At 44.6% G+C, this 25625-nt stretch overlaps 1 protein-coding gene and 1 pseudogene across 1 annotated transcript; one reads left to right on the top strand and one right to left on the bottom strand.

The window, feature by feature from the left end:
- Positions 1 to 8277: 8277 nt before the first annotated feature.
- Positions 8278 to 12069, bottom strand: LOC129480954 (mannose-binding protein A-like). The gene is made up of 4 exons (XM_055275559.2): positions 11883 to 12069; positions 11323 to 11439; positions 10398 to 10472; positions 8278 to 9725 (listed from the first exon to the last, which is right to left on the bottom strand). Exons 1-4 carry the CDS (start codon positions 12064 to 12066, stop codon positions 9352 to 9354), a joined length of 750 nt encoding a protein of 249 aa, XP_055131534.1. The 5' UTR covers positions 12067 to 12069; the 3' UTR covers positions 8278 to 9351.
- A 6892-nt stretch (positions 12070 to 18961) lies between these two features.
- On the top strand, positions 18962 to 19065 carry LOC129481490 (uncharacterized; annotated as a pseudogene).
- The last annotated feature ends 6560 nt before the right edge of the window (positions 19066 to 25625 follow it).

Here is a 25625-nt window from a genome sequence, read left to right as displayed (position 1 = left end):
TAGTCTTGGAAGGAAAAAGAGCTATCTAAGAATGCTATCAGACAGGGGAACCCAAAGTGATAATATTGATATACCTGACTACATAAGAAATACGTAAAACTTTTCTACTGAAAAGTAAAACACAATGTAAAAGAAAAGTGGTTATGTATTTGCAATGTACATAACAGATAAATCAATAGAAAATAATGAATATCTAAGTAGGAAAATGGCATAAGAGCGAGAAGAGGAAATTCATAAAGGAAGAAATATTAATGGCCAATAGTACTGATATGTGAAAAATGCATAATCTTAGTAGTAATTTTTAAACCTTAATGAAACAGTAATATGTATCCCTAAATCTATGAGATAGAGTTACAGCTATACTCAGAGGAAATAAGTAACTTTGCTTTCATTATTAAAAATTTAAAAACAAAAAAACATGGACTGAAAATAGTTGAACTAAATGTTCATCTTTTTAAAACAAATTTTTAAAACAAAAAAAAGGAAGGACAAAACAAATAAATATAAAAGTGAAATTAATGAAATATAAAACAAATAACAATAATAGAAATAAGTTGGGCATGGTGGCTCATACCTGTAATCCCAGCACTTTGGGAGGCTGAGAGGGGAGGATCACTTGAGGTCAGGAGTTCAAGACCAGCCTGGACAACATACAGAGCTCCTGTCTCTACCATAAATAAATAAATAAATAAATAAAAGCCAGCCAGGTGTGGTGGCCTGCACCTGAAGTCCCAGATACTTGTGAGGCTGAGGCAGGAGGATCACTTGAGCCCAGGAAGTCGAGGCTGCAGTGAGGCATGATTATGACACCACACTTCAGCCTGGAAGACAGAGCAAGACCCTGTGTTAACAACAACAAAAAACAAGAATAGATATGACAAATCATCTCAGAAACTAGACTTTTTAAGAGTTGAATTAGACAAATACATGTTGATAAATCTGTATAAGAAGAAAAAAGCCAACATATAGAGTAGTAGCGATAAGAAAGGAGCAGAGATATGAAAAAGATAAAAAGAAATTTGAGATAACATATTCACTTCCTTTTAGGCATTGATCAGAATTGAAAGCAGCAAGAACTCAGGGAATTTGGCAGCCCTCCCCATTCTTCCCTTGCTTTTGCTCCATGGCCTGGGGTCGGATTCTACACTCCTTGCCCTGAAGCTCCAGGTGGTTTATAGCTCCCTGGCTAAGGAGGAGGAAAGCCGCACTGCTTTTTATCTGATGTGGAATTTAGCTCATAACCTTGGTGCATTAGGCAAGCATGACCATAGAACAGTGAGTGTGATGTTAAACTATGTCTCATCACCTTCTTCTCCATCTCAGCCATGGTTGGGAGCTTCTACCTCTGGACTCCCCAGACCCTTTTCACATAGTGAATCCAAAATACTCATGACCTTTTCTGATTCCTGCACTTGGGGTGCTTGGGAACCAGACTCCATCAGTGTAGGAGAGATGACCACCCAGGAACTGCTTGCAGACAGCACAGGAAAGGGTCAGCACTGCTGGGCAAGGTGAGGTCTCCAGAGGATGCTGTCACTGGGGAAAAGGGTCTCACATGAAATTCAGCATATAGCTTCTGGTGGTACTTCTGTAATTGTCAAGGCCATAGATTCTCATGGGGATAGGAAGCTGGACACATCAGGAGCTCTGGGCAGGGCTGGACAATGAGTCCTTTTCCCCACACCATCTCACATCCCTTGGTAATGACTGTGGAGTTAAATGGCTTTCAGGGTCTTTTCCAGGCTGTGTAGGAGATCATTGATTAGTTGCATCTGGCACAGATAAGGGGGAGGAGAGGGTCAGTATGTGTGCTAATGTTTGTCATCCTTGGCTTAAGAGGGCACTGCCCTGCAGGTCCAGAGGGAACCCAACAAGGGGGTTGCCCCGAGCTTCATCATGCACCCAGTGAAGGCACCTTCTGTGACTTCTGCAAGAATCCTGTGCTTCCACCAGCTGGCTTCCCAGGAAGTCCAAGAACAAGAAGCAAGGACAGTGTTGAAGCTGGTGGAACAACAATGTCATTTCCATTTGAGACCCCCTAGGAGATCCCCACCATCCCTCTGTGCACCAGACCCTCTGCTGGTGGCCTAATGGGTCCCAGGCAGAGTCCCTAAACTGTCCTGAGTTACAGGTTCCCAGCCTGAACCCCTTTGTCCTTTTGAAATGACGTGAGGTCATCACACGAAAATCATAAGCAAATACTTAGTAGTGTTCTCCAAAAGAACCTGATTCAGAGAAAAGTCCAGATTCTTTCCCTGCTGATGCTGAGGAAAGAAAAAAGTGACTGCATTTGAGAGAAATACCCAAAAAGTCCGCAAAGGGAACCCAGAGAGGAGCCCACAAATCCAGCCCCGACAGGGCTCGGGGAAGAGCAGCAGCAAAGTCCTGTCTTGAGGGGATTCTGAAATTGCCTCGGACACAGAGACCTGTGGAGGGGCAGGCAAGGAGAATGTGGGGGTGGCCTGTGGGTCCTGCCCTAAAGAGATCACATTCTAGGCTTGGAAAGGAGACATGTATAAACAAGGAGCAGAGCATCCCGCCAGTCCCCGGGGCTTCCTGTGCACTGAGGGCTGTCGGGATCCAGCACGCTGAAGACCTGCGGTCACGCAGTAGGAGCGTGCGTCTGGCCCTGGCCCTGCAGGTTGGGGACACAACCCTAGTGAGCAAAGCAACCAGGGCAATCGTGGAGAGGAGGAAAGCGGGAGCATCCAAAGTTGCAAACAAGGTGCTCATGTTATCCCACCACTCACCTGGCTGTGCTTGAGTCTCTCTGGGTTTGCTGGCCTTGTCTTGGAGGCAACCAGCAGGGGGCAGCACGAGGCCACAGCACCAGCTGCACATGGCCACTGTTGCTGGGGCCAGGGATACTCAATTATCAGAGAAAGGAGGCTGTGCCCGTAGCCGTATTCCAAAATGAGTTTTGCTGTTTCTCTCTTGGATCCAGCTTAGAGCTGAGTTAAGCTCCAGAGAAGGGAATTGGGTCACACATTTTGGTGGAGGACTCAGATTCATTCATTTATTATTCATTCACTTATTCACTCAACAGTTATTGATTGTGTATGTGGTTCCCAGCCCTTTTCAAGGCACTGGGACTGCATAGGTGAGTGATATGGTCTTGTACTAATCGCAACAGTAGGGACTAATGTTTGCAGGGCATTTTTTGCAGGCCAGTGCTGTCCTAATTGCCTTGCTTATATCAGTTCATCTATTCCTTCAACAACCCTCTGAGGTGGACACTGTCACGATCCCAATTTTACCAAGAAGGGAACTAACACAGAGAGAGTGTATTATGTGACTTGCCCAGGGTCACACAGGTGCAAACTGGTAGAACCAGGATTTGAATCCAGGCAGTCTGACTCCAGAATCCTCACTCTTTGTTTGTTTGTTTGTTTGTTTGTTTGTTTGTTTGTTTTTGAGACACAGTCTCACTCCATTGCCCTGACTGAGGCACAGTGACACGATCTCTGCTCACTGCAACCTCCTCTTCCTGGGCTTAAATAATCCTCCTGCCTCAGCCTCCTGAGTAGGTGGGATTACAGTCATGCACCACCAAGCCCACCTAATTTTTTGTATTTTTAGTAGAGGTGGGGTTTGGCCATGTTGCCCAGGCTGGTCTTGAACTCCTGAGCTCAGATGATCTGCCCGCCTTGGCCTCCCAAAGTGCTGGGGTTACAGGCGTGAGCCACTGACCCCGGCTAGATTCCTTATTCTTAATGACTTTGCAACACTGACATAACTTGAGCAGATGGCCAAGATGACAACAGATAACCATAACTCTTAGAAGAAAATAAAATGGAGTGTTGTAATGGTGACTGGGGTTGGAGCAACCTTAGCTTCAGTGGTCAGGCAGGGACTTGGGTGGTGGGAGGAGTGGTGACATACAATCCAAGGCCTGGCAGGGGAAGAGGATCATATTAGTGCTCAATCTCTGTGGACCCCCTGGTGTCCTAGAACACAGCTTAGGACCCCTTACAGAGGACATGTTGTCTATGACCAAGCACCCCAACTCCTCACCCAGAATCTCTGGGGTCAGCCTGAGCCAATGTTCTTCAGTGGGGAGTATGCAGAGGTAGACCTGGAGACAGGCTAGGGAGGTAGGGGCTGAGCCACCCAGTGGCAGGATGCTGAGAACCACAAGCACTGGGTTTTGGTTTCCATACTGGGTTGCTGGTTTCCATACAGGCACTCAACACACACTCACACATGCACAACAATACACACAAACAGCCCCAAGCCCATGTGCACACAATTCCCCCTTCAAGGTCTCACGCATCCAGTGCCTCACGTGCTCTGAAGCTCCTCAGAGCTGTCCCAACCGCAGACCTCCTCCCTAAAGCCACAGGAAGCAGTGAGACCTTGGAAATAGGGAAGGTTTAGGTCTGCAGTTGGTTTTCACTAGTGGGGCACTGGTCCGTTGAGGGAGATTATTTGGGGTCTGACACTATACAGTTAAGCAGCACTCCCTTCACCTCATGAGGGGCCTATCAGGAATGGGAAAATGCTGGCTTCCAGGCTCCAGGGCTGCCCTGCATGGTGAGAGGCAGGCAGAAAGCCACTGTGGTGTCTGTATTTCTTGGGGCAGTGGTTTCAAAACTGGCCAAACATCCGGTTCACCTGAGGAACTGATGAAGATGACAGATTTCTGAGGTTTTCACTCACTGGGTTCAGAATGAGGCCAAGAGCCTATGATTTTGTCAAGCATTCCAGTCAATTCTGCTGGTCACCACTCAGAAGAGAGGTACAAGGTGGCACAAGCACAAGCCAGGGCAAGGCAGGCTGGGCTGTGGGTTGGCAATGGCTAGCCTCGCCCAAGGCATCTGCTTGGTTAATGAATGGCTGCTTGCCCCCAGCTTCTTTGAAACATGCACCTGTGTTTGCTGGACAAACCACAGGTTCACAGTTGGGGACACTGTCTACTCTTCACACAGTGGCCACCAGGGTTGTGAGCACCCTTTCCCAGATGGCCCACTGCCCTGATCTCCTCCCCTCTTCCCAGCAGCCCATCAGCCACTCAGGGTTACCGGGACAACATCGCTTTACAAAATCCACTTCCCGGCATCTCCAGCCCAGGCCCTCTGATAACATCCAATCCCTTTTCAGTTAATGGAAAAACCCTGAGCTTTGGCAGGCTCAAAAGCACAGACCAGTTACATAATGACAAGCAAACAGCCTTCCAGGTCAGAGGCTCTGCTGTGACACAGAGGGCAAGTCCAGGGACTGACTGTGACCCCTGGCACTGGTCCCCCTCTGACAGCCACAGAGAAGGGAAGCTGGCTGGCACCAGCAGGAAGAAGATTTGAAAGATGTGAACACTGGGCCCTCAGCTGGTACCCCAAGTCCCCATCTTCTGGCTTGGACATGGCTAAAGTGAAGCAGCAGAGCTGTAGGACTCCGAGGAAACAGTGTCCTGCAGGCACAAGGCCCTACAATTCCTGGATTCAGACCCAGGCAGGAGCCTGGGCCTCGAGTGTCACAGGCTTTGGTAGCTGTTTTCATTCAGACACAGGAGGGAAATTGTGATTATACTTGCTGTGCCTCTGCTTCTGCAGACATAATTTAAATCCGAAGTTCTCATCTTGAGTCCAAGGTATATTTGTCATTCTAATTTACCCAGACTGTCTTCTGTAGAATTCAGAAATAGCTGATAAATATTTAGCCCACAATTACTTTGGACAGAACTGCCAGGAAACAAAAACTGAAAACAGGGCAGGGCACAGTGGCTCATACCTGTAATCTCACCACTTTGGGAGGCCTAGGTGGGGGGATCTCCCGGGCTCAGGAGTTCGAGACCAGCCTGGACAACATGGTGAAACCTCATCTCTACGAAATAACACACACACAAAAACTCAGTTTCTGCCACTTTGCTCCTGAATTGGCTCCTACAGTCTGGACTTCTGTGTAACAATTGATTCATTAAGTTTTAGAAGAAAGAAATCTTTAGTGACCTATTTATAGATAGGGAAATTGAGGCCCAGGAAACCAACATGCCACTCAGTATATTAGTCAGGGAGCTAACCTGAAACCCCTGTCTCCCGCTCTGAAAATCTGAACTTCCCACCCACCAAGCCATCTCTCCTTCAGCCCTAACATAGTGCACAGAGACCCAGGCCGCCTTCTACCCTGGGCATGGCCCAGAGCCAGAGCCCAGGCTGCACGGAGTTCTGAACACCAGCTTCCCTTCCAGGAATGCTCTGAGCATGGCCTTCAGGTTCTTACTCCATGCAAGAGGCAGCAAAGGAAGACTGCAGCTAGGAGATGTCTTTCAGCTCCGTGGTCCAAAAACCAATGTGAGAAATGAATGGCAGAGACATCTACCCCATTCGAACAAATGGCAGGGCTCAAGAAGTTGCTCACAGTCATCCCCACTGCTGCAGTCTCAGGGGAATGAGCTGCCTGGGGCCCCTCAGGCCTGTCCTTGGAGTGTGTGGCTTCACTGGGTTCCCTGTGCAAGAGATGTCAATCATTGTCTGTTCCTTAGTAAAGGAAACTGCCTGTCCTCAGCCCTTCAGACAGAGAAAGAGGGAGAGAGAAGGGAAGGAGAGAAGTCGGGAAGGGAGGAAGGGAGTAAGAAAGGAAGGGAGGAAGGGAGGGAGAAAGGAAGGAAGGAAGGAAGGAAGGGAAGGAGGGAGGGAGGAAGGAAGAGAGGGAAGGAGGAAGGAAGGATGGGTAGGAGGGAGGGAGACTGTTTGGAGGGTCATCTTAAATCCAAAATTTTCCTCTTGTCCCAGGTCCTGGAAGGCCTGGATGAACTGAAGTTTCTATCTTTGGACTTTCATGAGAATCCTGTATCTTTCTTAAAAACTGTTTTTCTTGGCATCTTTCTTGCAGAAAGAGAATCCTGTATCTTCAGATTAACTCCACCTTCTCCCCAGCTAATACAAACCAGGCTCCCATTGCTTGCAGATAAAAACTAAGAAATGAATACAGAGAGGCAGTCTGTCTCAATTCCAGGCTAAATGAAGAATAGTGTGGCAGCAGATACATTTAGAGAGAGGAGCTCAAAAGAGATGGTTAGGTGCTGGATCAGGGAGAGAACAAAGCCCGACCCATCCAGAAGCACTGACCATGGCAATCTTCCTTACATCAAATAGAAACAGGAGGCTTTATGCCCTGCCAGGTGAGCCAAGAGAAGAGAGAATTAGCAAGGAACCTCAAAGTGCCAGGGGCAGGGGAGGAGGCTTATGAGCTGGGGAGAAGGAGGACAGGGCATTGGTGGCATAAAAAGCTCTTAGAGCAGGAACGTGAGGCTGTAGTCATTGAGAGAGATAGGAAGAAAAGAGCCCTGTAGAAGGAACTAAGAGAAGCAATCTGAAAGGGGGATGGAAGAATTGGAGCTTTCCCTACAAGATTTCTTGCATTTCCCTGACTGAGGGGCAATCATTGCATGATGGAAAACCATAACAACCGGTTATGTACTTCACCCCTATGTGAAGTACATAACTGCATGTTCTACAGTTTCACGGCTGAAGATATTGTCCTTTATGCACAGTGTGGAAAAGGAGGCATTCATCTCAGCACTGACCACGACAACCCTCCTTAGCATAACATAGGAAGGACGATGTAACCATCACCGGCCAGTTTTCTCATTTTCATCTAGGCTGTGAGAACATTCAGGTGTAACATTCATGCTTGGTTCTGGTCATTCTTTTGTTCTGGGTCACTGTATATGTGTGTCTTTTCTCCCTCTAAAAGGTTTCTGGTCCTTCCTTTCTCTGTTTGCCATACACTATGGATTCATATGTGCTTCTAAAGCTTAACCAGTTTCCTGTTCCCTCGGTAAGCAGTGTGGATTGCATTGGAAGCAGTTAATTATTTTGCACTACATCACAAAAATACTCCTCTCATTGACCCCAATTTTGGCGCCTATAGAAGGGTTTTTTGGAATTGAAAATTCAGTGATATGGCTGTCTATGTAGGCCAGAGGCCAAGCACACAGGTCCTGCCACGCTCATCCTGATGGTCCCAATGCCCTTGGCACGTCCCAGCCCTGCCCGGATAGTCCCGCAGAAGGACACCTGAGAGAAAGCATGCTTGATATTCAGTCCCTGAGATCCCACCCATGCGTCCCTGTGTAATTTTTTGATGCATCCATTTGATAAATATTCATCAAGCACTTACCAACCACGTGTTGATTTTCCTGGTAGTTCAGATACAAAGAGAAGTAAAATAGAAAACTAAGATTAACTAAAGCTTTTCACAGAGTTAAAGTGGCCCTTAGCCTTTTTATGAAATATTTTCCCATCTCGTTGTGTGAGTGGCATACGGCAGGTGCTGGAATCCATTCCCTTCCCTTAGTTTGCGGCACGGGCTCTGTGTCATCTCAGAGCCACCCACCCTGAGATAGCTGAAAAACAGCCATGGTCATGAGCAGAACTGTGGGCCTCAATGGCATCAGAAGCCTGCTCCGAAAGTGGATTGCATTTGCTGGCCAGCTGGAGCCGCGTAATTTAACCCGTAGGGTATGAAGCTCAGCTTTGGGGTAATTTTCAGCTTGTCTGTACTGACAATGGGCCCATTGACCTATAATGGGAAGAGGGTGTTACAGGGAAAGGAGGGGCTGCTGGGCAGGTGGGGGACTGGAGTAGGGCTTGGGGCTGAGACTTATGAGACTCATGAGGCCTGCGGAGAAGGGCACACCCTGCATGACAATTTGCCTCCTCACACGCAGCTGACACACCTCAATATCGAGTCAGCCTCCTAAAATGATGCAGGAGGAAAAGCTGTTCTTTGGCCTTAAGGTCACCCTAGTGACTAAAGGGTGGCCACGGCTACATGGGCAAGATGAAAGGATTCCTAGGGCTAACAACTGTTGCCCAGGCAGGAGACCGCCAGGTGTTACAGTCAGGTAGTGAGAGGTTGTCTGGCGCAGCTCATGAACAACTAGAAACAATACCTGTGTCCTAGAGAGGTCTGGGCTCGCCATGGAAGGAGTTTAGGCATTCAGTAGTGGCAACTCATGGAGAAAAGGAATAAGATCTCTCAGTGGCTAGGATCTACAGCCTACTCTGACCCAGGTGTGGCCCCACTGGGTCCTTCTGGTGGGCTTCAGTGTCTTCACCATGAAATGAGAGGGTCAGACGTGGCCCTTTCCAGGGTGGACTCCCACCCAGCGCTGTGCTCCTAGTGGGATGGTGGTGTCCTTTGCCATGTGCTGAACCAGAACCCTTGTGCCCCACAGCCAGCCTCTTCTTCTGTCCTCACCCCACAATCAAATATATCCCCTTCATTTTCCTCCCATCCACGTGAAGGAAGGACTCAACACAGGGCAGAAGAAAACCAGCATTGAATTCTCTACCAAAGCAGCAGAGAGTTCAGCAGGGAGCCAAGGAGGGGGCCGAGGAACATGCCTCTTCAGGCAGGAAACTCACAGACGGAGATGAAGGAGAATGCACAGGAGATGTCATCCCAGAGCCCATTGTTCAGGAGAATTACGCAGTCCTCCCCTGAGCCGTGGTCATTTGGCTCATCCTTCTTCCAGTTGCTGTAAGTCAGCCTCCCGCCCGTCACGTACATGAACTGGCCTTCAGTTGCCTCATCTGTGATGCCCAGGAAGGCAGTGCCTTTGGCCACATTCTGGATGGCCTCATTCTCCTCGGCATTCTTGGGGGCAGCCACTGTGGCCTGGAGCCCAGCACACAGAGCCTTCACTTTGGAGAAAGGCATCCGCTCACCGTTGGTCACAAAGAGCTTCTTCCCAGACATTTTCCCCAAGGAGAAGGCTTGCACTGAAACCACAAATGGTGAGTGAGGCTGGCTGGGTTTGGAGCCCAGCCAAGGACAGTAGGCAAGTAGTCTGAGTTCCCTGGGAAGTCAGACCTCTGAAAAATCACCCTATGCCCAGTAGCTCAGGCCAGAGCCTGGTCAGGAAGTAAGCCTCAGCTGCAGAGCCTGGGAAGGAGCATCCAGACGCCTGCAGACAATCCAGACTCCCCTGGGATATCCCACCTTGAAAAAGCATCTGCTAAAACCTGCCCCAACACAGGTAGACATAGGGAGACAGTATTGGGCCTCACTGCAGGCTTGGGCACCAGGATAAGGAAGACGCAGGGACAGACATCAGAGCACAGTAGATGACAAGGACGGAGCACAGACTTTGGAGACAACAGATCTCCATCCAATCCTTCCCCTGCCACTTCCAGGCTGTGTGACATCAAATGAGTCACCAACACTTCCTGCACCTCGGTTTCCTCACCTGTCAATAAAGCAAGTTCAACAACCACAACTGAGGTTGCTGAGAGGATTGAATGAAACCGTCTTATGGGAAAATGCCACCCAGCACAGGCCCTGGTGTAGGACAAGTGTTCATGAATTAGTTCCCCTCCCACCTCCTCCAAACCTAGAGTGCACTGAAGAAGAGTGAGAGCCAAGAACACATTACAGGCAGAGAGAAAGCTCACGCTTCTTCATGTGGTCCAGTTCTGATCTCAGGCTCTGTAGCTCTCTCTCTAATTTGGCCAGCTTAGCCTCAACAACTGCGAAGCAATAGGGAGAGGGTATTTATGGAGAAGACCTTAATTTGGAGAGCGGAGCATTTTGAAAAAAACAAAGTGGCTTACTAAGAAGAACGCTTATTCCAGGAAAATAAGAAAGCAAAAGAAATAAAAAGGGGAAAATGACTACATTCCTCCTTCCCAGCTATACCTCCGCATCCCTTCACTACCTGGAACTTCAGGCCTGGACCCCTGTCTCCACATACGGCTTGCATATTGTCATATTGTAAGAATTCATAAGAAAATACTCAACTCATTACCCTCCTTTTTGAAAATTTTTCTTTGTAAGTCTTTCTCATTTCTCATTCCAGATACATTTTTAATACCTTTGTTGTTTTGACAGGCTGATAGACAAATATGAATAAGTGGGTTGTCATTGTTCTTTCGTTTTTACTGAATTTGCTCTATTTTACTCTGAACTAAGTTGCTGTGATGTTCCCCATCAGCCAGGGGTCCTAAGAGGCAGAACATTTTCGTGCCACTCTTGTGACAATGGACATAAACCTAACCCCCTAAAGGGCCTATTTCCTCCCTGGCACCCCGGAGGTGCACACTGGACTGTTTCCACTGAAGAAAAGCCAGGGTCTATCTGCTAAGGGGTCTGATGAGGGAATGGCCCTACGTGGCTTGAATGTCTGCACCTGGGCACCTATGGGAGTCTCCTCAGGCCCCAAGTAAAGCTGAGAGGGCTGGGGGTGCTGGACCTGGATGCAAAGTTGGGCATCTTCCCATGAGGCAGCAGGAGAAGAAGGAAAAGGGGACCTCCCAGCTGGCCTTCCAGCTCCCCGGGCCCGGGACCCCCAGGCCACACATGCTGACGTGTGCCCCTTACCTGAATTGTCCCCACGATCTCCTTTTTGGCCCCTTGGTCCTGGAATTCCAGTAGCCCCTGTGTTTCCTGGGGGCCCCATCTTCCCAGGAGGGCCCTGCAAACCTCTGAGCCCTTGACCTGTTGCAAGACAAAGAGAAGATGACCCAGTGGCTGTCACTCTTTTTTTTTTCTTTCCCAAAAGTTCAATACTACATTCATGTTCAACCCCGGAACAGCCAGTGAGCCAGTGATCTGACCCAAAGAAGAAAGACTCTCTTGCAACCTAGTGGAAGGCCTGCACCAAGGCCAGCTCCCTAAACAGGTGGGACACCCCTCTGAAGGGACAACCACACACCCCCAGTTCCTGTGTGGAAATATGGGATCCCGAAGAGTCAGCGAGCAGCTTTGTTTTGGAGGCAATGGCATTTTACAGGGATTGTTCTGAGTGTATCGTGGGTCCTGATGAAAGGGGAGCCTCCCCAAGTCTGTGCTTTAACCCTTTGTGGCAGGCTCAAGCACAGATTTGCTTGAACACCTGCTGGGGGTGGAGATTTAGGAAGCCACAGAAACCTGTCCCAGACCTGGCTCTCCCTTTTCCCCCTTGGGTCCATCTCGCCCATCTCTGCCTGGGGTGCCATTGGTGACGGGGATGCCACAGGTAATCACGGAGCAGGTCTTCTGGGTATCCTCACAGGCTTTTGTTTCGGAGCAGGAAGCTGTCACCACAGACAGGAGAAGGACAGGTAATGACGGAAACAGGAACATGGTCCTTACCTTGAGGTGAAGAAAGTGAAGGAAGGGAATTTCATCCCATCTCATTTAAATAGCATTTACTACCCACTGTGGTGTGCTAGACCCTGTGCTGGGGACAGTGGACACAGAGGGGACCATCACAACCCCTGGCTCTGAATGACTTTCAGGCTACTAGGGAGACGGGTGGGTAAAAGATGTGAGAGTTAGATCAGTGCTAAAACAAAGGCAGGTGTAAGATGAATGCGAGCCCATTCTCCCTGAGGTCCCAGAGCTCCTGTTAGCACAAGTCTTAGCAGTTAGGCACCTCCTACTTGACAGCCCACAGGGCTTGAGGATTACCCATGAGCCCTGGGCACAGTGGTCCAGACAGTGGTGAAGAGAGCTCATTGCCTGTGTGAGCTGTGGTCCCTGGATTGCTCGGATTTCTTTCTAAAATGCCAAAGGAGCCATGGTTTCCTTCTTCTTCCTTTCCTATGGAAGGAAAGAGCTGGACTCAGACTGGAGCAGGAGACCTGAGGTCTCACAAGTTCCATCTCTTGGCTGGACTTGGTTGATGATATCCACCCTCCTATTTCCTATAAAACTCCCTGATTGACATGGTGGGGCTCTGTCCTCAGAGCAGCCCCTGTTTCCCCAGCTGCTTCTTGACCATCTTGCATAATTTGTGAGAGGCATTTCCTGTAGGACTGGGACCTAGAGTGCCCTGAGGCAGGATTCCGACCCTCAAAATGGGACCTTTTTTGGTGATTGATCCTGTCCAGTTGAGACTTCTCTTGGTTTGAGATCTTCCACTGAGAGGCTGTTTCACCACCCAGGCTCTGAAATTTCTGCTCAGCCTGAGTCTGGAAGGATTCAGCTCCTACTCCCCCTCCAGGAGGCTGCCCAGATGCCCCCCAGCTCTGTGCCCCTACCCAGCCATCAGAGTCCCTTCCTGCCTTTGTCCAGGCTGGCCTGTCCTCCAGGACACTTGGCAGCTGGGACCCCACAGGACTCTCTCTCTGCTCTGCTCCAGCCTCGAATCCTAATGTCCCGGCTCTTGCCGCCCAACACTGTGTCTGCCCTTGCTATCCCAGCCGCAGTCCCTTAGCCCTTCCCTTCCTCCAGGACGCAGTGAGAGATGCCCAGTTGGAAGGGAACTTTTATGATCATGTCCTTCTCCAACTTTCCTCTTTGTATCATTTTTGTCTCTTTTAAACCTCTTCTGTTGGTGCTGAATTGGCATTGGATGTCACAGTCAAGGCTTGTACCTGTCGCTAGCGTGCACATGCCACTTCTGTTCTTCACGTTGGCAAAGACAACACTTTAGTTTGCTGATGGCCAAGTAGATACAGGAAGCTCCCAGTTGCTTGGGCCAGAGAGAAAGAGAGGCCCCAGGTGGACCTGATGACCCCCCTAAGCCCCTACCTGGACCTCACCAGGATCCAGTCAAGAGGTCAGTCTCTTGGCCCAGGCCCCCACCTCTTTCCTCCAGAAATGACTTACTAGGGCTTCTTCGGAGCCTGGAGTTAGTGACAGGGAAGCTGGCCCTCCAGCCCAGGCCTCTGGCAGGTGCCTCAGCAATGTCCAGTCCAATCAGTGTGATGACCAGGGACAGCACTGGATTGGCCTTCAACCCCAGATTAATAATCAACAATCCTTAGAACTACTGTGTCCTGGGCAGATGTCCAGGGCTGCTGGCAGGGTCTCCAGCACAGCACTGGGTGGCTCTCTACATTAGTGCCCTAACCCCCTCCTCTACTACCCCCTCTCAGGTATCCATCTCTATGACTCAGCGCCTCTGAGCTTCCAGAGTCACAGGTTCGCAGGGTAGTTTTCTTCAGATATTTATTTTCAGAAGAAGAATGCATAGATTTTCCACCAGACAAACGCATGCACACACACACACACACGCACACAAACACGCACATGTGTACATATCTTTGTATCAGTTGATCGGACTACTTCCATTTTTGTTTTGTTTATGCAGGGCTGGGGTGGAGAGACTAAATACCCCTAGCACTGAGTCACCTCCTTCCTCTCTTCTCATTTAGAATGTTTGTCAAATGTCTTCTTTGGGCACCTCACAGGGCCAGGCACAAGGGGAAGGGGTATTTGCAGCTGACTTCAATCCAAAGCCGAATATGGGTGTTGGCACCCGCTGCTCCCTCTGTCTAGACAACTCCCTGTATCTTTGCTTATTTGGTTTCATATTGATTGACCATCAACCACCCCCTATCCCTGTAGAACGAGAAGCTCATGAGAACAGGGGTCTTGTTCTCTAGCTGTTGTTTCTCCACTGAGGAGAGTGCCTGGAAACACAGTCAATGTTCAATAAACATTTATGGAGCAAATGAATCCTCCAGCAGAGTGTCCTCAAATTATCCCTCTTCTCTCTGACTGGAGCTACCATCTGTGCCCCCTTTACCAGTGATCTCACTTTTCTAGGGCAGGAGCCGTACTCAGTTCACATCTCTGTTCCCAGGGTGCAATCCAGGGCTGGGCACAGAGGAGGATTGGGTAGAAGGATGAAGAGAGGCAGAGACCTCGAGCAGACACCAGACCATCTGTGCTCGTCCAGGCCTGAATTTCCGGAAGTGTCCAATTCTTGTCACCAGAGCCTGGTCGAGCCGTTCAGGTCCCGGATGTGACCTTTAATGCTTGCCTTCCTCCAAACTCACACTCATTCTTTGAAACACTTCATGTCATCAAATAACTTCAGAGGTTTGTTTTTCCCAGGTGGGGAGTGGGGTGGGTCACTTCCCTGTGACTGTGCCTTGTGATGGGCGTTTTGGTTTCTCAAGTGTCCTCACCCTGTGTACTCATGTCATCAGGCCCCGTCCAGTGGCCCTCCTGGTTCCCATTCAGGGCACCTGCCAGGCACCAAGAGGGGCCCTCAAGGTAAAGAAGATCACTCTCAGGGCTGGGTTTCCTGATGCCATTGACACAATATTGAAGGGCCCATAGACCCAGAAGACAAAGGACTTTCAATTCACACAGCAAATAGGCAGATCTCCCAAGAAGGTGGGAATGTGAAACTGACAGATTTGCATTAAACCAGGATCCTAACTGTGCTGCAGACTGAGAGAAAGGGTGGTTTGAGCGGGCAGAGGGTAGGCAGGAGGTAAATACACCTAGGAGCAAAGAAACCTGAGAAAGCCTGGATTCTGGAGGGGATGAGTTTCTCCCCCAAGGATGTGTGCCCATAGGTCTGTCCTCTCATAGACTCGGAGGTGAATTTATGCTTCTCTTATGACTATTACTGAATTTTGCTATTTATGCCAAGATGAAAAATTGCATTTCCAGTGTCTCAGCGCAGCATGATCTCCTGCACTGTGGAGACATAAACGCAGTGGAGAACCACACCTATGACTCAGGCACCTCAGTGGTGTCTCAGATGGAGGCCAGGCAGATTTGAGTTCACCATGGGACAATTAACCAAATACAGTAGGGGACAAACAGAGTGAGAGCTGATAGAAATGACAAGCCTCAGAAATAGCCCTCCAAGGAGTGTGGACCCTACATGACAGACAAATTAATATGCCCTTCAAAAGAGGGTATAATGAAAGAATGAATGAAAATTATATAATTAAATTAATAAACTAGAATTAAAAATAATATAGAGCTAATAAAATAGAATACTGGTTCTTTGTAAGAGACATAAACTTAGCAAATATGGCCGTGGTAGTTTGGGTTGTTTCCTTCTTGTTGTAAAATTACCTCTCAGACCCTTTGCCATGGAACTTCACAAAGGCTCCCACTGGAGTGTGAGGAGTAAACACTCCAGCCCCTTTGCTGTTTGGTGTGGCCACGTGATCCTGAGCTGAGACAAAGGGAGCCACAGCTTTACGTGTGTTTACAGGTTTGATATGGCTTTTGTGTTTCTTTCCCAATCATGGGAAGTATATTTCCCTGGAAAGTGATGTGGAACAGTCATGAACTCACCCGAAAGTCTGGAGTCCAGGTGACTGCTGCTGAGTCCAGGCTTGCTCAGCTGAAATCAGCCAAAGCTCAACAAACTGGAAGATACAGAGCAGAAAATAAAACGTTTATTGTTGTAAGGCCTGAGAGGGAGATTTACTATTGTGTTAGCTGACTGATACAATATCAATGATTAATAGAAAAGATATAAGAAATTAACAAATCAGGAAGGAAAAGGGATTATTATACTAATATAGATAGTACTAACATTATAAAATTATACCATCTACAGTAGATTTTATAGCAAAACATTAGAAAACTAGTTAAAATACATAATATTATAAGAAAGTTTATAATTACTTACATTGGCCCTAGAAGTGTTAGAATAATGAATATATTATTTTATCACATAAAATATTAAAATGGAAGTCAAAAATTATCAACCATTTCTCCATCAACAAAATGGTTTTATGGTGAGTTGTATCAAATCTTCAGAGAAGAGATAATTTCTCTTTTATAGAAATGGTTTGTGTCTACAGCTACTTAGCTAAAATGATTAGCTGAATATGTTACACAGAATGCATAAGGACAGAAGAAAAGAAGGGAACTCTCAGCCAACCTCATCTGTAAGTACAGATGCAAAAATATAATGTAAAAAATAGCTATTAAGACCAGCAATGTACTCACGGTTAACAGAAGTCTCTGGAATCTGATTTCCTACATTCATTAGCCCATGAATTAACTGCATAATATTTGGCAAATCACTTTAACCTCTGTATGCCTCAATATTCTTATTTTAAATTTGAAAGAATGATAGCATCTATAAAATAGAGTTAATGAGGATTACATGAGTTAACACTAGTGCCCGGTCCATAGTCTGTGTAATGAGTGTATCAAGCATCAGACCAAGCAGCATATATCAGAGGAATGCAAAGATGGTTCAACATAAAAAAAATGTAAATCACTAATTTAATAAAGAGCAGGTTTTATTAAGAGCCTAAATTTATGTCTCTCAGATCTTGGAGCTTGAAGCTCTCTTGTTCTCAAAACTAGTATGTAGTTTCAAAACTCTTTTGTCATTGATGGGCATTTAGGTTGATTCCATGTCCTTGCTATTGTGAGTAGTGCTGCAATGAACATTTGCATGCCTGTGTCTTTATGGTAGAATGATTTGTATTCCTTTGGGTATATACCCAGTAATGAGATTGCTGAGTCAAATGGTATTTTTCATTCTTTTTTTTTTACACTTTAAGTATAATTCATAAATAAATACTTCATAATTTCTGGTTTGATCTCCCAGAAACATACAATAATTCTAAATATGTACATACTTACAAACATGGCCTCAAAACATATAAAGAGACAATTGACAGAATTATAAGAAAAAGCAGACAAATCCACAATCGTGGAAAATTTTCATACAACTTTCTTATTAACTGATAGACCAAGCTGACACAAAAATCAATAGATGATAAAATATTGGATGATACACTAAAACACCTGAATTACTTGACATATAGAGAACACTACACCCCAAAATTCAAGGGTAAATACTATTTTTATGAAACATTAATAAAAATTGAGCATATGCTGGGATATTAAAGCAAGTTTCAACAAATTACAAAAAATATTCCCTGACCACAGAGCAATTATTCTGTATATCAATGATAAAAGGATACTTTGAAAATCCCTATATATTTAAGAAGAAAATTAAGAAATATGCTTCTAAATAACCTGTAGGCCACAAAAGCCATTCTAATAGAAATTAGAAAACATTGTAACTGAATAATCATGAATAATTAAGTATCAAAACATATGAGATCAACTAGAGCTGCACTTGGAGGAAAATTTATAGCCTTTAAGTATATATTTTAGAAAAGAAGAATGCTGAAAATCATTAATCTAATATCCATTTCAAAATGTTAGAAAAATAAGGAAGGCAAGTTAAACCCAAAGAAAATAGAAGAAAATAATGAAGAGCATGCAGCCATAAAAAATAACCAGATCATGTCGTTAGCAGCAACATGGATGCAGCTGGAGGCCATTATCCTAAGCAAATTAAGGCAGAGATAGAAAACCACATACTGCATGTTCTCACCCGGAAGTGGGAGCTAAACATTGGATTCACATGGACACGAAGATAGGAGCAATAAACACTGTGGATTCCAAAAGCAGGGAAGGAGGGAGGAATGCAAGTGTTGAAGAACCACCTATTGAGTATTATGTTTATTTCCTGGGTGATGGGATCACTAGGAGCCCCAACCTCAGCATCATGCAATATACCTGTGTAACAAACCTGCACATGTACCTCCTGAATCTGAACTAATAGTAATAAGCAGAAATTAATGTAATAAAATAAAATGCAACAGAAGGGATAAACCCACAAGTTTGTTCTTAGAAAAGACCAAAAGAATGGATACGTTTTTGATGAGATTGATAAAGAGGAAAAAAGAGTAGTCACAAATAATGAATATCAGGAACGATGAGGAGTCTAACACTACATATCCTACAGACATAAAGATCGTAAAATGATAATACAAATAACTTTATGCCAATAAATTTGAAAATGTATAGGAAATGGATAAACTCCTTGAAAAATATAAATTCCAAAACTTACACAAGAAGATGTATAAAAATCTAAATAGTTTTCTTTTTTTATTTTTATTTTATTATTATTATACTTTAAGTTTTAGGGTACATGTGCACAACGTGCAGGTTTGTTACATATGTATACATGTGCCATGTTGGTGTGCTGCACCCACTAACTCGTCATTTAGCATTAGGTATATCTCCTAATGCTATCCCTCCCCCCTCCCCCCTCCCCCCACCCCACAACAGTCCCCAGTGTGTGATGTTCCCCTTCCTGTGTCCATGTGTTCTCATTGTTCAATTCCCACCTATGAGCAAGAACATACGGTGTTTGGTTTTTTGTCCTTGTGATAGTTTGCTGAGAATTATGGTTTCCAGTTTCGTCCATGTCCCTACAAAGGACATAAACTCATCATTTTTTATCGCTTCTCGGCCTTTTGGCTAAGATCAAGTGTAGTATCTGTTCTTATCAGTTTAATAGTTTTCTATATAGATTTATAAATTCGATCTATAATTATATCTTCATCAGTGAATTTTACAAATAATTTAAGAAATTGTTCTAATCTCACACAAAATCCTCCAGAAAATAGAAAAAAAATTTAAAAATTTTTTATTTTTTGAGACCAAAATGATCTCAATACAAAAATGTGACAAGGAAAATACAAAAAAGGAATATCACAGGTCAGTCTCACTCATAAATAAAAAATCCTATGATCACATAGATAAAAATTTCCTCAGCAAATTATTTGTTTTTTGCATATATTTCTAAATTATACTTTAAGTTCTGGGATACATGTGCAGAATGTGCAGGTTTGTTACATAGGTATACATGGGCCATGGTGGTTTGCTGCACCCATCAACTCATCATCCACATTAGGTATTTCTCCTGATGCTGTCCCTCCCATAGCCCTCACCCCCTGACAGGCCCCGGTGTGTAATGTCCCCCTCCCTTTGTCCATGTGTTCTCATTGTTCAACTCCTACTTATGAGTGAGAACATGCATTGTTTGGTTTTCTGTTCTTATGTTAGTTTGCTGAGAATGATGGTTTCCAGCTTCATCCGTGTCCCTGCAAAGGACAGGAACTTATCCTTTTTATGGCTGCATAGTATTCCATGGTGCATATGTGTCACATTTTTTAAATCCAGTCTATCATTGATGGGCATTTGGGTTGGTTCCAAGTCTTTGCTATTGTGAACAGTGCTGCAATAAACATACCTGTGCATGTGTCTTTATAGTAGAATGATTTATGTACATTTGAGTAAGTATCCAGTAATGGGATTGTGGGTCAAATGATATTTCTGGTTCTAGATCCTTGAGGAATCGCCACACTGTCTTCCATAATGGTTGGACTAATTTACACTCCCAACAGTGTAAAAGTGTTCCTATTTCTCCACATCCTCTCCAGCATCTGTTGTTTCCTGACTTTTTAATGATCACCATTCTAACTGGTGTGAGATGGTATCTCATTGTGGTTTTGACTTGCATTTCTCTAATGACCAGTGATGATGAGCTTTTTTTCATATGTTTGTTGCCCGCAAGAACTGCCACACTATTTTTCACAATGGCTGAACTAATTTGCACTCTAACCAACAGTGTATAAACATTTCCTTTTCTCTGCAACCTCATCAGCATTTGTTATTTTTTGACCTTTTAATAGTAGCTATTCTGACTGGTGTGAGATGTTATCTCATTGTGGTTTTGATTTGTATTTTATAATAATTGGTGATATTGAGTTTTTTTCATATGCTTGTTGGCTGCGTGTATGTCTTCTTTTGAAAAGTGTCTGTTCATGTTCTTTGTCCAGTTTTTAATTTTTTTCTTGTAAATTTGCTTAAGTTTTTATAGATGCTGGATATTAGACCTTTGTCACATGCGTAGCTTGCAAATATTTTCTCCCATTCTGTATTTTCTCTGTTGATAGTTTCTTTTGCTGTGCAGAAGCTCTTAAGTTTAATTTGATCCCATTTGCCAATTTTTGCTTTCATTGCGATTGCTTTTGGTGTGTTCGTCATGAAATCTTTGCCTGTTCCTATGTCCAGAATGGTATTGCCTAGGTTGTCTTCCAGGATTTTCGTAGTTTTGGGTTCTACATTTAAGCCTTTAATCCATATTGAGCTAATTTTTGTATATGGTATAAAAAAGGGGTCCAGTTTCAATCTTCTGCAAACGGCTGGCCAGTTATTCCAGCACCATTTATTGAATAGGAAGTCCTTTCCTCATTGCTGGTTTGTTTTTGTTTTAGCTTTGCTGAGAATCAGATGGTTGTAGCAGCGCAGCCTTATTTCTGGGCTCTCTATTCCATTCCCTTGGTCTATGGTTCTGTTTTTGTACTAGTACCATGCTGTTTTGGCTACTGCAGCCCTGTGGTATAGGTTGAGGTTTGGGTAACGTGATGCCTCCAGCTTTATTGTCTTTTTTGGTTCCATTTGAATTTTAAAATAGTGTTTTACAGTTGTGTGAAGAATGTCATTGGAGTTTGATATGAATAGCATTGAATCTGTAAAATGCTTTGGGCAGTTTGGCTATTTTAATGGTATTGATTCTTTCTACCCATGAGCATGGGATGTTTTTTCATTTGTTTGTGTCATCTGTGATTTATTTGAGCAGTGTTTTGTAATTCTCATTGTAGAGATCTTTCACTTCCCTAGTTAGCTGTATTGCTAGGTATTTTATTCTTTTTGTGGCAATTGTGAATGGGATCGCATTCCTGATTTGGCTTTTGGCTTGTCTTTTGTTGGTGTATATAGGAATGCTAGGGATTTTTAATGTTGCTTTTGTATCTTGAAACTTTGCTGAAGTTGTTTGTCAGCTAAAGAAGCTTTTGGGCCAGGATTATGGGGTTTTCTAGACATAAAATTATATCACAAAGACTCGATGAAGGCCGGGCGCGGTGGCTCACTCTTGTAATCCCAGCACTTTGGAAGGCCGAGGCGGGCGGATCAGGAGGTCAGGAGATCAAGACCACGGTGAAACCCCGTCTCTACTAAAAATACAAAAAACAAAATTAGCCAGGCGTGGTGGCAGGCGCCTGTAGTCTCAGCTACTCGGAGAGGCTGAGGCAGGAGAATGGCGTGAACCCGGGAGGCGGAGCTTGCAGTGAGCCGAGATTGCGCCACTGCACTCCAGCCTGGGCGACAGAGTGAGACTCCATCCCCAAAAAAAAAAAAAAAGAAGACTGAATGAAAAATTTCAATGAGTCTCTTCAAAAATGTATAGGTTCTCCTGGCCCCTATAAAAAGGGGATATACAAATATAAATGGCATAAAGAGATATACAAAATTTCTACTATTTGTAAATAGAAACATATAAAATATAACAGAATCAGTTATATTAGAAGTATTGGGGGAAAATGAGGTTCCAAAAAGTTGGTAGGGTATAAGATCAACAAATAATATATCAAGAGTTTTTCTTACAAACCAGCAATAATTAATTTAGAATATAATAAAATAGCATAGTAACAATAGAAAATTAAACCATAAAGTAAGTAAAAATAAATCTAAAAAGAAATGAGAAGATGGCCGATTAGAAGCAGCTGTGGTTCACAGCACTCACAAAGAGGAATGAAAGAGGCAAGTGAATACAGCACCTGAAATTGAAATATCCAGATAGTCACAATGGGACCGTTCAGGGAAATAACTTGACCCACAGACAATGAAGGAAAGCAGGGTGGGACAATGGCCCACCCAGGAGTGACACAGAGCTAAGGGAAGCCCCACCCCCAGCCAAGGGAAGTGGTGTGTGATTGTATTACCCCAGGAAACCACTGTTCTCCTGCAGAGCTTTGTAACCCACTGATCAGGAGATACCCTCGTGAGCCCATGCCAGGTCTGACACACAGAGCTGTGTGCAGTCTTGGTGGAGCAGCTACTCATGCACACACAGAGACTTAGGAGTTTTATATGCCCTAGCCCCAGGATCCCCAACAAATGTGTCTGCAACTCAGAGGTACAAAGGTGGGAGGTCCACACATACCCCTAGGAAGGGGGCAAAATCCAGGGAGCCTGAGCAGCTTCATTCTGTGGGCTCCACTTCCACGGTACCTCGCAAGATAATACTCATTGGCTTGGAATTCCAGGCAGCCATCAGTAACAGGGTGGAGCCTGCCTGAGACAGAATGGAGCCCCAGGGAGGAGGGTTGACTCAGCCCTTTCAGTCTATGGGCTTTGGGGAATCCACACAGTCCAGACAAGAAAGAATTCCCCCAGTAGCACAACGTAGTCGCTTTGACAGATGGTGGCCAGACTGCTTCTTTTAGCGGGGACCCGATCCATTTCTCCTCACTTGGCGGGACCTCCCAGCCAAGCCCTCCAGCCACTCTCACTGGCACATGTTACAGACAGAGCTCTGATCTCTCCCTGGGACCACCTTCACTGGTGATACCTCCAGGTATGGGAAGAACTGAGGCAACTAGGGTCTGGAGCAGCCTCCTAGCAAACCACAGCAGCCCTGTGGAAGGGTGGGAAGACTGTTAAAAGGAATACAAACAGACAGAAAACAACAACAACAAGAAAAAAGAAAAACGACAAAAACCCCATCCAAAGGTCAGTAACCTCAAAGATCAAAGGTAGCTAAGCCAACAAAGATTAGAAAGGATCAATGCAAAAATGTTGAAAACTCAAAAACCCAGAGTGCCCCTTTTTCTCCAAATGACTGCAACACCTCCCAGCAAGGGCTCAGAACTGGGCTGAGGCTGAGATGCCTGAATGACAGAAGTAGGCCTCAAAAGGTGGGTAATAACCAACTTCGCAGAGCTAAAGGAGCATGTTGCAATCCAATGCAAAGAAGCTAAGAATCTTGATACAACCATATGGGAACTGACAGCCAAAAGAGCCAGTTTTGAGAGGAACATAACTAACCTGTTAGAGCTGAAAAACAGACTGCAAGAACTTCACAGTGCAATTACAAGTATTAATAGCAGAGTAGACCAAGCAGAGGAAAGAATCTCAGAACTGGAAAACTTGCTTTCTGAATTAAGACAGGCAGACAAAAATAGAGATAAAAGAATGAAAAGAAATGAACAAACCTGCAAGAAATATGGAATTATGTAAAGAGACTGAATCTGTCACTGATTGGGGTACCTGAAAGTGATGGGGAAAATGGAACCAAGTTGGAAAATACACTTCAGGATATCATCCAGGAGAAATTCCCTAACCTAGCAAGACAAGCTAATATTCAAATTAAGGAAATGCAGAGAACCCCAGTAAGATACTCCATGAGAAGATCATTTCCAAGATATAATAATCAGATTCCCCAAGGTCATAATGAAAGAAAAAATGTTAAGGGCAGCCTGAGAGAAAGGCCAGGTCACCTACAAAGGGAAGTCCATCAGACTAACTGTGAATCTCTTAGTGGAAACACTACAGGTCAGAAAAGATTGGGGGCCAACAGTCAACTTTCTTTAAAAAAAGAATTTCCAACCCAGAATTTCATATCTGGCCAAACTAAGCTTCACAAGTGAAGGAGAAATAAGATCCTTTTCAGACAAGAAAATGCTGAGCGAATTCTTCATGACCAGGCCTGCTTTGCAACAGCTCCTGAAGGAAGCACTAAATATGGAAAGGAAAACTGTTACCAGCCACTACAAAAACACACCAAAGTACACAGAGCAGTGACACTATGAAGCAACCACATAAACAAGTCTGCAAAAAAGCAGCTAGCATCATCATGACGGGATCAAATCCACACATATCAATACTATTCTTAAGTGTAAATGGAGTAAATGACCCCAATTAAAAGACACAGAATGGCAAGCTGGATAAAGAATTAAGACCCATCAGTATGTTGTCTTAAAGAGACCCATTTCACATGCAAAGACACACATAGGCTCAAAATAAAGGGATAGAGGAAAATTTACCAAGCAAATGAAAAACAGAAAAAAGCAGGGGCTGCAATCCTAGTTTCTGACAAAACAGACTTTAAACCTACAAACATAAAAAAAGACAAAGAAGGGCCTTACATAGTGGTAAAGAGTTCAATTCAACAAGAAGAGATAACTATTCTAAATATATATGTGTATATGTGCCCAATACAGGAGCACTCAGATTCATAAAGCAAGTTCTTGGAGACATTCAAAGAGACTTAGACTCCCACACATAATAGTGGGAGACTTTAACACCCCATTGACAATATTAGATAGATCATTGAGACAGAAAATTAACAAAGTTATTCAGGATCTGAACTCAATCAACTCTGGATCAAGTGGACCTGTTAGATGTCTACAGAACTCTCCACCCCAAAACAACAGAATATACATTCTTCTCATTGACACATCATACTTACTCTAAAACTGATCACACAATTGGAAGTAAAACACTCCTCAACAAATGAAAAAGAACTGACATAATAACAAACAGTCTCTCAGACAATAATGCAATCAAATTAGAACTCGAGATGAAGAAATTCACTCAAAACCACACAACTACATAGAAATTGAAAAACCTGTTCTTGTATGACTCTTGGGTAAACAATGAAATTAAGGCAGACATCAAGAACGTCTTTGAAACTAATGAGAACAAAGATACAACGTGCCAGAATCCCTGGGACACAGCTAAAGCAGTGTTAAGAGGGAAATTTATAGCACTAAATGCCCATATCCAAAAGCTAGAAAGTTAATAACCTAATATCACAACTAAAAGAACTAGAGAACTAAGAGCAAATAAACCCCAAAGCTGGCAGAAGACAAGAAATAACCAAGATTAGAGCAGAACCGAAGGACACAGAGACACGTAAAACCTTAAAAATATCAACAAATCCTGGAGGTGGATTTTTGAAAAAATTAATAAAATAGATAGATCACTAGCTAGACTGATAAAGAAGAAAAGAGAAGACTCAAATAGACACAATAAGAAATGATAAGGGGGATATCACCACTGATCCCACAAAATACAAACAACCATCAGAGAATACTATAAACACCTCTATGCACATAAACTAGAAAATCTAGAAGAAATGGATAAATATGCCCTAGATATATACACCCTCCCAAGAAAGAACCAGGAAGAAATGGAATCCCTGAATAGACCAATAATGAGTTCTGCAGTCGAGGCAGTAATAAATAGCCTGCCAACCAAAAAAATCCCAGGAC

This window comes from Symphalangus syndactylus, chromosome 4 (assembly GCF_028878055.3).
Source record: "Symphalangus syndactylus isolate Jambi chromosome 4, NHGRI_mSymSyn1-v2.1_pri, whole genome shotgun sequence".
NCBI lineage: Eukaryota > Metazoa > Chordata > Mammalia > Primates > Hylobatidae > Symphalangus > Symphalangus syndactylus.
Note: the sequence above shows the minus strand (reverse complement) of the source record. Positions and strands in the feature narration are given on the sequence as shown.